Source organism: Mesocricetus auratus, unplaced genomic scaffold, assembly GCF_017639785.1.
Source record: "Mesocricetus auratus isolate SY011 unplaced genomic scaffold, BCM_Maur_2.0 Super-Scaffold_100007, whole genome shotgun sequence".
Classification (NCBI taxonomy): Eukaryota; Metazoa; Chordata; class Mammalia; order Rodentia; family Cricetidae; genus Mesocricetus; species Mesocricetus auratus.
The window spans coordinates 75,495,731-75,507,226 of record NW_024429191.1 but is presented as its reverse complement, the minus strand read 5'-3'; the positions used below and the strand labels follow the sequence as shown (position 1 = coordinate 75,507,226).

At 53.4% G+C, this 11,496-nt stretch overlaps 2 protein-coding genes across 2 annotated transcripts; one reads left to right on the top strand and one right to left on the bottom strand.

Annotated features, from left to right (window-relative positions):
• Nucleotides 1-1,644: 1,644 nt before the first annotated feature.
• Pcgf2 (polycomb group ring finger 2) lies at nucleotides 1,645-8,370 on the top strand. Its single transcript, XM_040749612.1, is given in 11 exon segments — nucleotides 1,645-1,872; nucleotides 3,716-3,866; nucleotides 4,391-4,487; nucleotides 4,654-4,709; nucleotides 4,789-4,839; nucleotides 5,046-5,154; nucleotides 5,262-5,316; nucleotides 5,396-5,491; nucleotides 6,169-6,249; nucleotides 6,810-7,025; nucleotides 7,027-8,370. Coding segments are annotated over 11 exon segments (1,221 nt in total). The 5' UTR covers nucleotides 1,645-1,725; the 3' UTR covers nucleotides 7,189-8,370.
• Nucleotides 8,371-8,507: 137 nt separating this feature from the next.
• Nucleotides 8,508-11,311, bottom strand: Cisd3 (CDGSH iron sulfur domain 3). Its single transcript, XM_040749613.1, has 4 exons — nucleotides 11,217-11,311; nucleotides 10,887-11,000; nucleotides 10,491-10,610; nucleotides 8,508-8,871 (listed from the first exon to the last, which is right to left on the bottom strand). The coding sequence occupies exons 1-4, from the start codon at nucleotides 11,280-11,282 to the stop codon at nucleotides 8,692-8,694; spliced, it is 480 nt and encodes a 159-aa protein (XP_040605547.1). The 5' UTR covers nucleotides 11,283-11,311; the 3' UTR covers nucleotides 8,508-8,691.
• Nucleotides 11,312-11,496: the final 185 nt, after the last annotated feature.

Sequence of the window (11,496 nt, the reverse complement as noted above, 5' to 3'; positions counted from 1 at the left end):
CCTGTGTATACTTGTGTTTTACTTTTTATTTTTTGCCTTTCGGGAGCTGAGTGGTGGGTAGAGGAGCTCCCAGCCTTTTTCCAGTGTTAGGAAAAGAGATTTCACCGTGTCTTAGTGCAGAGTGCTCTGACCCATGCGTAAACTCATGAGGTGGGCATAGTTGGGTCTGTGAAGCTGGAAGGGAACCAATGCTAGAAATTCATGCATGGCTATACTCTATACTCTTGCTCGCTCTTTCCATGATGCCTCGGTTTCCCCCATCTGTACTGTGGAAGTGGTGTAGGCATTAGCTTTTGCCTCCCTTTTGGCGGTCCCACTGTAAGGGCTTCCCCGGGCTCAGCTCTTCAGCTGAGTGGGTGAAGGGCATTAGAACAGGAGGTAGGCAGCTTTTGTCCATTTCACTGCATGACCTTGGACAAGTCACATCTAAGTTTGTCATCTGTAAAATGAGAAGGCTGCAGACCATGCTTTCAAAGATCTTGTCCACCCCTGCTAGTCAAGTTAGGATGTGACCTTGAATGACCTCGCATGGCCTGGGGCTTGATTTGACTTGGTGCCCCAGCAAGGCTGTGGCTAGTGTCCCTGGGAGCAGCAGAGTCCTCTCTCTGTGTTGTCAGAGGCCAACACCTACAGGAGAGAGGGAAGTTTGGTTCACTAGAAAGATGTGAGGTGTCTGTGGGCAGGGGGCTGGGAGCTTGGGGAGAGGCAGATGAGCTCAAATGGCAAGGGACTGGGTGCTGACCAAGCCCTCTCCTGCTCCTGTCTGGGGCCCCTGGGAGCCAGGAGAGAGCAGAGAACAAGACTTCAGGTAAAGACTGGGGGGGGGGGCGTGTTGGAGGGATGTAGTTGGGGCTAGCCTCTTCCCTAGCTCCACTGAGACCAGTCCTTTTCTGCTTCTTGGGACCTGTGTCTTTCACTTTTTCTTCCATGAGCCCTTTGTCTACCCCGACTGTCCCCTCCATAGTGACGCACTGCGTCCTTTCCCCTCTTCCCCCAGCACCACAGCCCACTGCAGGGGAGGAGTGGACACAGGTCCTGATCCTGGGCAGAGAAACGGGGAGGGGATGCGCTGGGGACTCCAGCTTCTGTTTACAGCTACTCTTGGCACCTGCTGACAGGGCCCTGCAGGTAACCATGGCAATCAGGTGAGGAGCCAATCAGTGCCTCTCCCCACCCCCAGCACCAGTGGTAGCTTTCTAAGGCCCCTAGAGATAGGGAACTGGGAGGGTCTCTGCTTTTCAGCCCATAGTATGCCTTTCCCTTATTACCCTGAGCCCAGGAAGGGACCTGGACCTGCGGGCTGCTCTAGTATGAAACCTCAAAAATGATGGGCTGAGCGGGCTCCTGTGGCTTCTTAGGAACTGGTATCTATTTGCAAATGAAGTCATGTGTGACTGAAGTGGCTGAGGCAGTGTGTGTGTGTGTGTGTGTGTGTGTGTGTGTGTGTGTGTGTGTGTGTGTTGCACGTGTGTAGGGGATAGGGTAACAACTTAACCTAGCAGCCTAGATTCCCTGGCTGAATCCTACTCTGATAATCTTTACTTCTGTTTCTGTGTGTCTCTGGACACAGGCACACACAAGGCAAGCAGTCACATGAAGTACCTTTGGAAGCCCAGACAGCACGTACACACGGTGACTATTACCCACGCTCAAAGAGACAGCCACTTGGAGTTTGTTCTATCCTCTGGATGGTTGTAATAATATTTGGGCTTTTTGCCAGGGACTATGTTACCATGGAAACAACTAAACAGTAGAGTAGCCAGCAGCCTCTTTGAAATTGTAAAGGGGACCCATGCAGGGAGGATCAGCTATGGCCACCTGTACGGGCAGAATCTTTGCAGGCCAGGGTGGCTGCCTCACCGTCTCTGGCTGGTTTGTTCCCCCCTTTCTTTTCTGTCCCAAGTATGGCCTTTGTGTGTCTCCATCTATCCCAGTCTCTGGCCAGGTGCCCTGGGGCCTTATTGGCTATTTGGGTCTTGGCCAGGCTCATCCTGGGGTCTCTATAGAAACTGCTGATCCTGGCTGTGAATTTCTTGTCCTAGAAAACCCAGTGTGGTGGCTTTAGAAATCTTTCTGGAAAAGAGAAAAGGTTGTATGTTGTAAAGGAGCGGTTGGGGCTTGGCCAGCCTCTCAAGCCCGGCTCCTGGGCTTTTGCTGTGGGAGGGGAGAGAGGCAGCCTCCTCCAGCCCAGAGTCAGAGCCAGCTTTGAAATGACTTTGGCCTGCTAGGGCCTGGCCAGGTGCATTGGAGAACTGGGGACAGAGAACGCTCTCTGCCCAGTTTGGCAGGTGTCTAGGAGAGCCTGTCAACAGGTGGCAGGAGTCGCCAGGTTGGAACATGGTGCGATCCCAGTGGCACATGAAGCAATTCTGTGTGTTCATGCAAGTGGGCTCCCGGACCGTGCACAGTGGGGAGCACTTAGTGTGGCATTGGGGCTGGGGCACCGTGGGGTGGCTCTCTCCATAGGGCAGCAAAGGTCTTTTGGCCAGGCTCTTGGACTGTACATAGAGTAAGTACAGTGTCAGGCTGGGCCTGCAGCTCCTTTTAATTTGAGACATAATGAAAACCAGCGTCAGGGTTCCTGGTCAGAAGGCCAAAGGGTCAGCATGTGGTAGATTGGAAGGAGCTATATGTGTCCAGGGACATCAGAGGAGGGGGTGTTCTGACTGTGTGGGACACAGCCAAGAGGACAAGTTATGGGCCTGTGTCCTAGTATCTCTCAAGAAGGCTTCCCCATGACAAATCTCTCTCATGGATGGACCAGTGATAACTTATTCTTCATTTTGGTCTGTGAATTGAGTTGCCTGGATGATTTCTCCTACCTGTTAGTACTCAGTAAATATTTGACACTTGAGTGGATATGGGTTGGAATCAGGAATGTTAAAATTTTTATTGCGCCGGTCATTGGTGGCGCACGCCTTTAATCCCAGCACTCGGGAGGCAGAGGCAGGCGGATCTCTGTGAGTTCGAGGCCAGCCTGGTCTGCAGAGCGAGTTCCAGGACAGCCTCCAAAGCCACAGAGAAACCCTGTCTCAAAAAACCAAAAAAAAAAAAAAAATTTTATTGCATTGTGTGTGTGCATGTATCTGTGTGTGTGTATATATATATATATGTATATATATATATACAGGTAGTCAAAAGAAAACTTGCAGCCATTGGCTTTTTTCCTCTCCTTCCACCATGTGGGTCATTAGGCTTGGCTGCAAGCACCTTTACCTGGTGAGCTCTCTCACAGGTCCATGGGTCCCAGGAAAATTTGGGGGGTGGTGAGGAGAGAATTCTGAGACAGAGTTTCTCTGTGTAGCTTTTGGAGCCTGTCCTGAAACTTGCTCTGTAGACCAGGCTAACCTGGAACTCAGAGATCCACCTGCCTCTGCCTCCCCTATCTCCCAGGAAGATTTTTTTTAAAGCACTGTTTATTTCCTTTCATTTTCCTGCCCTCCCACGTCCATCTTCAAGAGTTGGTTAGTGTTTCTTAGAGTCTTTCCTACTACTTCTGATTGGTGCACAACCTTGTTAGTCAAAGTTGCAGAAGCCTCCTCAGCCCCCAACACCCAGTGAACACTCAGCAGGAGGCCCAGAAACAGCCAGCCTCAAATATGGGCCTGGTTCCACATCTAAGTCAGAAAAAAAAGATCGTGTGCTCACGAAAGCTATTGACAGAAGTAGTGTGGGGAAATGGCTGAGGGTTTCTGATCCTATTTCTGTTTCCCAGGGTGACGCTTCCCAAGTCTCAGTCCTGACCCCTGGCATCATGCATCGGACCACACGGATTAAAATCACGGAACTGAACCCTCACCTCATGTGTGCCCTCTGTGGGGGTTATTTCATTGACGCCGCCACCATCGTGGAGTGCTTGCATTCCTGTGAGTTTAGTACGGGGTGCTCAGCTTGGGGACACTGCCTAGGGAAACTGGAACAGCCTTTGCTGTCCAGGAGAGCAAACCATGGGTCACTGGGAAACTGCCAAGAAGGGACAAAGTGGGGGTAGTCCTGGGCCCAGAAGTTCATTCCAGGACAGCATCAGAAACCCCCAGTTTCTTTGGTATCTCTGGCTTAAGTTTGATCCCTGAAGATTGGGGTCACTCATTTGTGCTGTCAGATTGGCTACAAGAGATCCAGGACTGGTGTGGTATCTTACCAGGCTGGCTCAGAGGAGCCTGGGACTTGGTGCATTTTGTATGTTAGGCAGAACACCATCCTGTCTCACACAGAGACAGGGCCCAAGGGTAGACCAGGCGCAACAGGCCAGATGTGTGAATGCGCGATGCCATGTTGAGTCTTTGAGCACCCTGAGCTACTGGGTCATGATGGGAAGGGAAGGGTGAATGTAAGCACAGGCCTGGGCAAGAAGGGGTCCTCATTGTCCTCTCTCTGTCCACACCCCAAGTCTGCAAAACCTGCATCGTGCGCTACTTGGAGACCAACAAATACTGCCCCATGTGTGACGTCCAGGTCCATAAAACCCGACCGCTACTGAGCATCAGGTGGGCTTGTGTCCCCTTACCCTCCCTCCAAGTGGCTTCCAGCTTGAAATGCCAGACCCAGAACCAGCATGTCTGGGTGCTGGGCTTCAGAGGGGTATGATGTTGATCTCCGGCTGGAGAGGTGAAGGTACCGTGGCTGGTCACATTCATGTATGTTCTTTCCCAGGTCAGACAAAACCCTCCAGGACATTGTCTACAAGTTGGTGCCTGGGCTTTTTAAAGGTATCCCGAGCCCCTGTGTAGTCTGCTCACCTCCCCCACTCCCAGCTGTTGCCTGCTCATGCCTGCCTCCTTCCCCTAGATGAGATGAAACGGCGGCGGGACTTCTATGCAGCGTACCCGCTGACGGAGGGTGAGTGTTCATTTTCAAGCATGCTCTGGTTCCCAAAGCAACCTGAGTGCCAGCTTTGGTCCTCCTGTCTCTACCACACCTCCTTGCCAGACAGTGCTGTCCAGAGGGGGTGGGGCTCAGCCTCTGAGCCATCCACTCCCATTCCCTAGGTCCTCAGTCCCTTGCTCTATCTTTGACCAACCCCTCTGAGCTGTCTCCCTCTACAGTCCCCAACGGCTCCAATGAGGACCGAGGCGAGGTCCTAGAGCAGGAGAAGGGAGCCCTGGGCGATGATGAGATTGTCAGTCTTTCCATTGAGTTCTACGAAGGAGTCAGGCAAGTACAGCCTAAGCCCTTTCCCACTCTGGCCCATCCTCCCAAGACCCCATCAGACATGTGTATTTGGTCCAGCAACTCCACAATCTTTCGCTTCTTTCCCCCAGGGACCGAGAGGAGAAGAAGAGCCTCATGGAGAATGGGGATGGGGACAAGGAGAAGGTGAGTGTTGGGGGAGTGAGCTGTGAGCTGAGAGAGACTGCCACCAGATAGACCTTCTCACTGGACCCCTCCCCCACAGACAGGGGTGCGCTTCCTGCGATGCCCAGCAGCCATGACTGTCATGCACCTTGCCAAGTTCCTCCGCAACAAAATGGATGTACCAAGCAAGTACAAGGTGAGTAAATGGCTGCACCGCCTCAGACATGAGGGGTCTGTCAGTGGGCCCGGTGGGGGGGGCCCCGTCATCACATACAGCTGGACCTTCAGGAACAGGTAGGCTAGCCCAACTGTTTAGGATAAGACAGCCTGTAATTGTCGTAGTTGGTGTACAAAAGGCCCAAGACCAGGGAAGTGTGTGTGAAAAAACGTCAGACCTTCAAGGAGACCAGGGAGCTCTAGGACGTAGACTGGTAAACCCCGTTGAACACAGCAGCACAGGGTCCCTTGTGTGTCTCTGGTTCTGTTGACCCTGCTTCTTTGGCTCCTAGGTGCTGCTCCTGCAAAGGCTTCGCTTAGCCTACACTTGGGGTGGGGAGACAGTGGGCCTTGTTGCTTCCATCAGTTAGGTCAGATGCAGGGATAGGAGTATCACAGGTGCCTCTGTGGTTCCCTCAGGCCCAGGCAAGGGGTCTCTTGTCCTTGCTGACTCTCTAGGAGCCCTAGAAAGAAGCTTCCCCCTCCCCATCAGCAGGTTGCGGGACTTTGGCCAATTCTGGAAGGAAAGTCACAGCTACAGTAAGGAGAGACCTCCTGCAACCATCTTTCATTCTGCTCCATCCAACCCCAAGACTTCCAGCCGTGGCAGCCAGGGGTGCGACTGCCAGGCCTCACGGTGTCCTTCCTTCCCTCCAGGTGGAGATCCTCTATGAAGATGAACCCCTGAAGGAGTATTACACCCTCATGGACATTGCCTACATCTATCCCTGGCGGAGGGTGAGCCTGTGAAGCAGGTGGTAGAGGGTGGGGCAGTCCCAGGGAGGAGGTCCTTCCGGCATCGACCGTGGCCACAGTCACATGAGACGCCAGGCCTGGCCCTCGCGGCTCATCATACCAGCTCAGCCCTAGGCCATTTCTTGTTTTGTTTGAGATGGGTCTCCTTGGCTGGCCTCAGACTTGGTATGAGGTCCAGGCTGGCCTTGAGTTCACAGCAGCCCTCCTGCTTCAGCTCCTGGATGCTGAGACTACTGGCATATCTACCATGTATCTTGTTGATGCCCTCCCCTGGCTATTACCACCCAGACTTGGGGTCACAGCACCACTGTGGCCTATGATACCTTCTGCATTCTATGATTTTACACCACCAACTCCGTCTCTTACACTCTTTCTTCATGGGTCTGTCTCTATATTTGGCTGTCCGGCTTCATCTGACTCTATTCCGCAGGCCCTCTCCAAGCTCAGGCCTTCCCTCGGGTGCTGGTTGGGTGCAGGGTGGGTGGTCCCTAGTTGGTCTTTCTGCTCTTTTCTTATTGCTGGCCTCTTCCCTTTTACCACAGAACGGGCCTCTCCCCCTCAAGTACCGTGTTCAGCCAGCCTGCAAGCGGCTCACCTTGCCTACAGTGCCCACTCCCTCAGAGGGCACCAACACCAGCGGGGCATCAGAGTGTGAGTCAGTCAGCGACAAGGCTCCCAGCCCCGCCACCCTTCCAGCCACCTCCTCCTCCTTGCCCAGCCCTGCGACCCCCTCCCATGGCTCTCCTAGCTCCCACGGCCCCCCCAGCCACCCACCCTACCTCCCCCACTCCTCCTTCAACTGCCAGTGGGACCAACTCCACTACCAACGGGGGCACTTCGAACTGCCTGCAAACGCCTTCCTCCACCAGCAGGGGGCGCAAGATGACTGTTAACGGAGCTCCTTGCCCCCCCTTAACTTGAGGAAAGGAACCCTCTCCCTCAGCAGCCACCTCTCCCCTCCCTTCTACTTTTTCTGGGCCCCTTTTTCCACCTTTGACTTTCCCTGGTTCCTCCCATCTTCACAGTGGGAGGTGGGTTTTATAAATAAATATCTATCTATATATAAATATATATATGTACATAGGAAAAACCAAATATACATACTTATTTTCTATGGACCAACCAGATTAATTTAAATGCCACAGGAAACAAACTGTATGTGTGTGTATGTGTTCGTGTGGGTGGGAGTGTTTGTGTCTAGGGGGTCTTCTGTAGTTTGCTCTGCTCTTCTGGGGCTTACCCGGTGGTCTTAAGGGGTCATTAAAGCCCTCCCCTGTGTTCCTTCTGCTTCCCAGGGCAGAGAGCACATTGGGTCTCCTAGCTGACTAGATATGGGGTATCTCCGCTGTTCCCCACACACACCTGTAAGCCCCCCCATTGTTGAATGTCCAGAGAATTGCTAAGACAGTGCCTTTTACAAGTGCAGTTTGTCCTCTGGCTGTGAGGGTCAAGTGGCCGTGGAGAAGGCTCCTCCTCCGCCTCCTTGGACGGTGGGAACCTTGTGCAAAGACTCGATGGGTCTACGCTTTTTACCCTCCTCCCCTTACTGTCTCCCTTTTTTTTCCTGTGTGTGGCCTTTGCATCATTTACCTTTATGGAAGAGAAGATTCAGGCTGAGGAGACCCCAGCCCTCCAGAGTCTATGTGGGGACTTTCCTCCTGCCCCTACCCTGACCCAGAAACCCACACTAGCAAGACTGGAGGTGACACTCACTGGGGGCCTAGAGTGGAGGGCTGAGGCGAGTGGCCCAGACAAGCACAGACTCCAGTTCTGCTAAAGGCCAACAGCTTTCAGTCCACTTCCCCACCCCTGACAGGCCAAGCAGGGACAGGACAGAGGCATCTAGAAGCACAAGAAAAACAAAGTGGACCCCTGCTCTACCTAGTGGGCCACCTATTGGGGCAGACCTTGCCTACCTGGTTTTCCTCAAGCTTACATAGCTGGGGGAGGGGGAGGGGAGACCAGAGCATTGACTCAGGTATGTGAGGTTCTGAGCCCGAGGGTCTGTTTGCACCATGTCCTGAGTCTGAGGTCCTGCGACTGTATCCTCCTGTCCTGGGTCGTTTGTATCTCTTGGTTTTGTAATAAATGCTTCGTACTCTCTTGAGCCTGTGGTTCTTTGGGGCAAGGGGAGGAGGAGGGAAGTGCTCCCCAGCCCCACCATGCTGACTGGCTTCCACAGACCAAACTAGCAGGAGGTAGTATGAGCCTTGCTAATGACCACAGGGACACTCGGAGGGTGGGCTCCATTGTTTAATGACAGCTTTACCAGGTATTGAACCAGGGGCCTGCTCTCCTGCACAACAGGTGACAGGTTTTTCAGGAACAGTTGCTAACAAGCAGTCTTGGTCCTTGGATGTCCCCTTCAGCACTGCTGCCTTCATAGAGGGGAAGCCTGCAGAAGGCCGGGAGCCACTGTACCCCTCACAGTGGGGAGCCCACTTCTGCTTTCTGAACCTGCTCGCTCTTGTGGGTGCCGTCACAGTAAGGAGGACGCTGGGTGGCCTTGCAGGTACAGAGAGACACCGTGCGGCTCTCTTGGGCCTTGAACTTGAGTGGGGAGAGGCCAGTGCGCTGGAAGAAGTGGGAGCCATCACAGAAGGGCTGGTGGGAGAAAAAGAAGTCAGTGGGGAGGGAGGAGAGCTGGCCAGTTATTTTCCCCTGCAATGTGGGGGTCACAGGAAGGCTGACACGGAAATAATAGTCACTGTACAGTATTACAAGTGTTTCTCATGGTTCGCCTTTGGGAAACCCAGATAGACTGGACAATTTGCAAGGGGAACTGTGCCTCAGGTAGAGGCAATTTTAATACAAATGAGGTTAGAGTTTTTTTGTTTGGCTTTTACACTTTTTAAGTTTGGCGTGTGTGCATGCGCACACATGTGGAAGTCATAGAGCGACTAAGGGGAGTTGGTTTTCTCCTTTTACCCTGCGAGCCCTCAGGATCACACAAGTTAGCGAGGTATGAAAAGTGCCTCTAGCCATTGAGCATTCACCAGCCCCATTCTTTTGTTCTTGGATAAATTCTCATGTAATCCAGGCCTACCTTGAGCACTATATTGCTTGAGAATGAATGACCTTTGAACTCCTGTCCTCCTGCCTCCACCTTCCAAGTGCTAGGACTATAGATGTGTGTCATCATGCCCTGTTTATTCTGTGCTAGGGACAGACTCCAAGGCTTCCATGCACAAGAGACAAACGTTTATCAATTGAGCTCAGGTATTTTAATTGCTAAGTGAATTCCCATGAAAGTGACATTTTTCTCAATGTTCCCCAGTGAGAGAGCCCAGCAGCCTAGTGCCTTTCCAGAGTGGGGGTCAGTCTTGCTTGGTTCTGTCAGTGACAACCTTCCTGCCTGGAGTAGCCTTATTCATGTATGCACCATGTCCCTCCCAAGATGTCTTCAAAACAGACGATGATAAAGACCGAGGCCAAAAGAGGAGAGAAGCTTTGTTAGGGGCAGAATGGAGGAGAGACAGACCGCTCCTGCCTAAAGGGCATGGAGCTGGCATGTGCACCTACCCCACCCACAGGTCTCTCTCTGGCTGGCATGCCCTTCAAACTGCCTCGCCCTCTGGAATATCTGCTCAAAGGCCACAGCAAATTTATGGCAAAGTAAGCCTTAGGATGTGGGTTTCTCACAGCAGTCACAGCATGGGGACCAGGGCAGAGGTCTCCAGAAAAATAGTGAGGCTCCTGCTACAATGCAAGACAGCATCAGAAGGTAGCAGGCAAACAGAAGTCACATCCAAGGTAAAAAGAGCATGAGGAGAGTCCTGGGGAGGGGAAGACAGGGCAAAATCTTCCCAGCAGTGAGGCCCAAAGCCTGGCACATGGGCAGAGATGCTACCTATGAGGGGGCGGGAGAGGGAAGGACGATCCCTGGAGCCCAGGACTGCAAGAAGAGGAGACTGAAGCCAGTTACAGCACCCGCAGCTACTGAAGCGTGTGACACGCTGGACACACCGTGTGGGCTGGCTAGTCTTTTGGTATCTCAGGTATATACAGAAAGATGGGAAATATGGATGGACTGAAGTTACCAGGATATAGCATGCTGACCCCAAGCAAGAGAGGTGGACGAGGGGGGTTATATGTGTTGCATCTCCCGTCCAAGTACTAACCAGGCCTAACCCTGCTTAGCTTCTGAGTGAGGTGAGACTTGTTCAGGATGACACAACTATAGAACTGTCGCGCTGAAGTGAAAGGGAACGGTAAAAACTCACTTGCTTCTTGCTTCGGCCACACACACACCATCTGTAGGTTTTCCCGGCAACAAGCTCCAACTTGATGGGCGTTTTCTGGGCCACCACGGGTTTGGCTGGGTCTTTGGGGAACCATCGGGCCTACGGCCAGGGAAGACAAGAAGCTCGGATCATCCCAAGCCTTGGAAGTACTGTAAGTTTGCATGATCCCGGCTACTTTTTTCAAACCCTCAAAGCGGTTGTCCTTGCCTCAGTCCAGAAGCCTAGCTCCTTGCCTTCTGCCCTCTGGTCCACCAAACCTTCCCTAGAGCCTGCTGAGAGCAGGGGTGTCCCTTGCCTCTGTCTTCGATGTAGTTCTGAGATCTAGGGAATTGAGGGACTTGTGTGCTGAGAGAAGAAGGCATTCGGTGTACTCACCAGCCAAGAAGAGATTTCCCGCCTCTGGCAAGGCTTCAAGAAGGCAGGCAGGCAGATGTGATTTGGAAACAGAAAAACAAAAACAGGGGAGAAGGGAGGACGCCGGAAACCCATCTGGGAAGGAAAAGAACACAGGCTAAGGGGGCGTGGGAGCAAGAGAAAGGTTGGGGAAACGGTCGCAGCAGAGGAAGGTCTTGGCACCCACTCCGCGATCCCTCAGGAAAAATGACTACCCCGAGGGGAAACGCGGCCGAGGGGCGGAGTCTGGCCCTGGCCGGGGAGGCGGGGCTGGACGGCCCCGGGTCACCAGAGAGAGGACGCTCAGCTCACCGAGGCGCCGCGCATGACCACAGTGTGCAGGCTCGTCCCCACGCCGCTCATCGCCGCTCTGCGCATCGCAGCGTCCGGGTCGCCACCCTCTCCGCTCCGCCTCCCCAACCCCCTCCCGGAAGACGCCACCCGGCCAGGAGTTGGGAGGAGCCGGCCGAGCAGCCCTAGAGCCGGCAGGTGCCGCCCTGGCCCTGCCGAGTCGAAGGCAGTGTTTGAACACACACGCAGTGTGGGGATGTATCACCCAGCAGGGCTCGGGTATCTGTATCTTCACCTACAC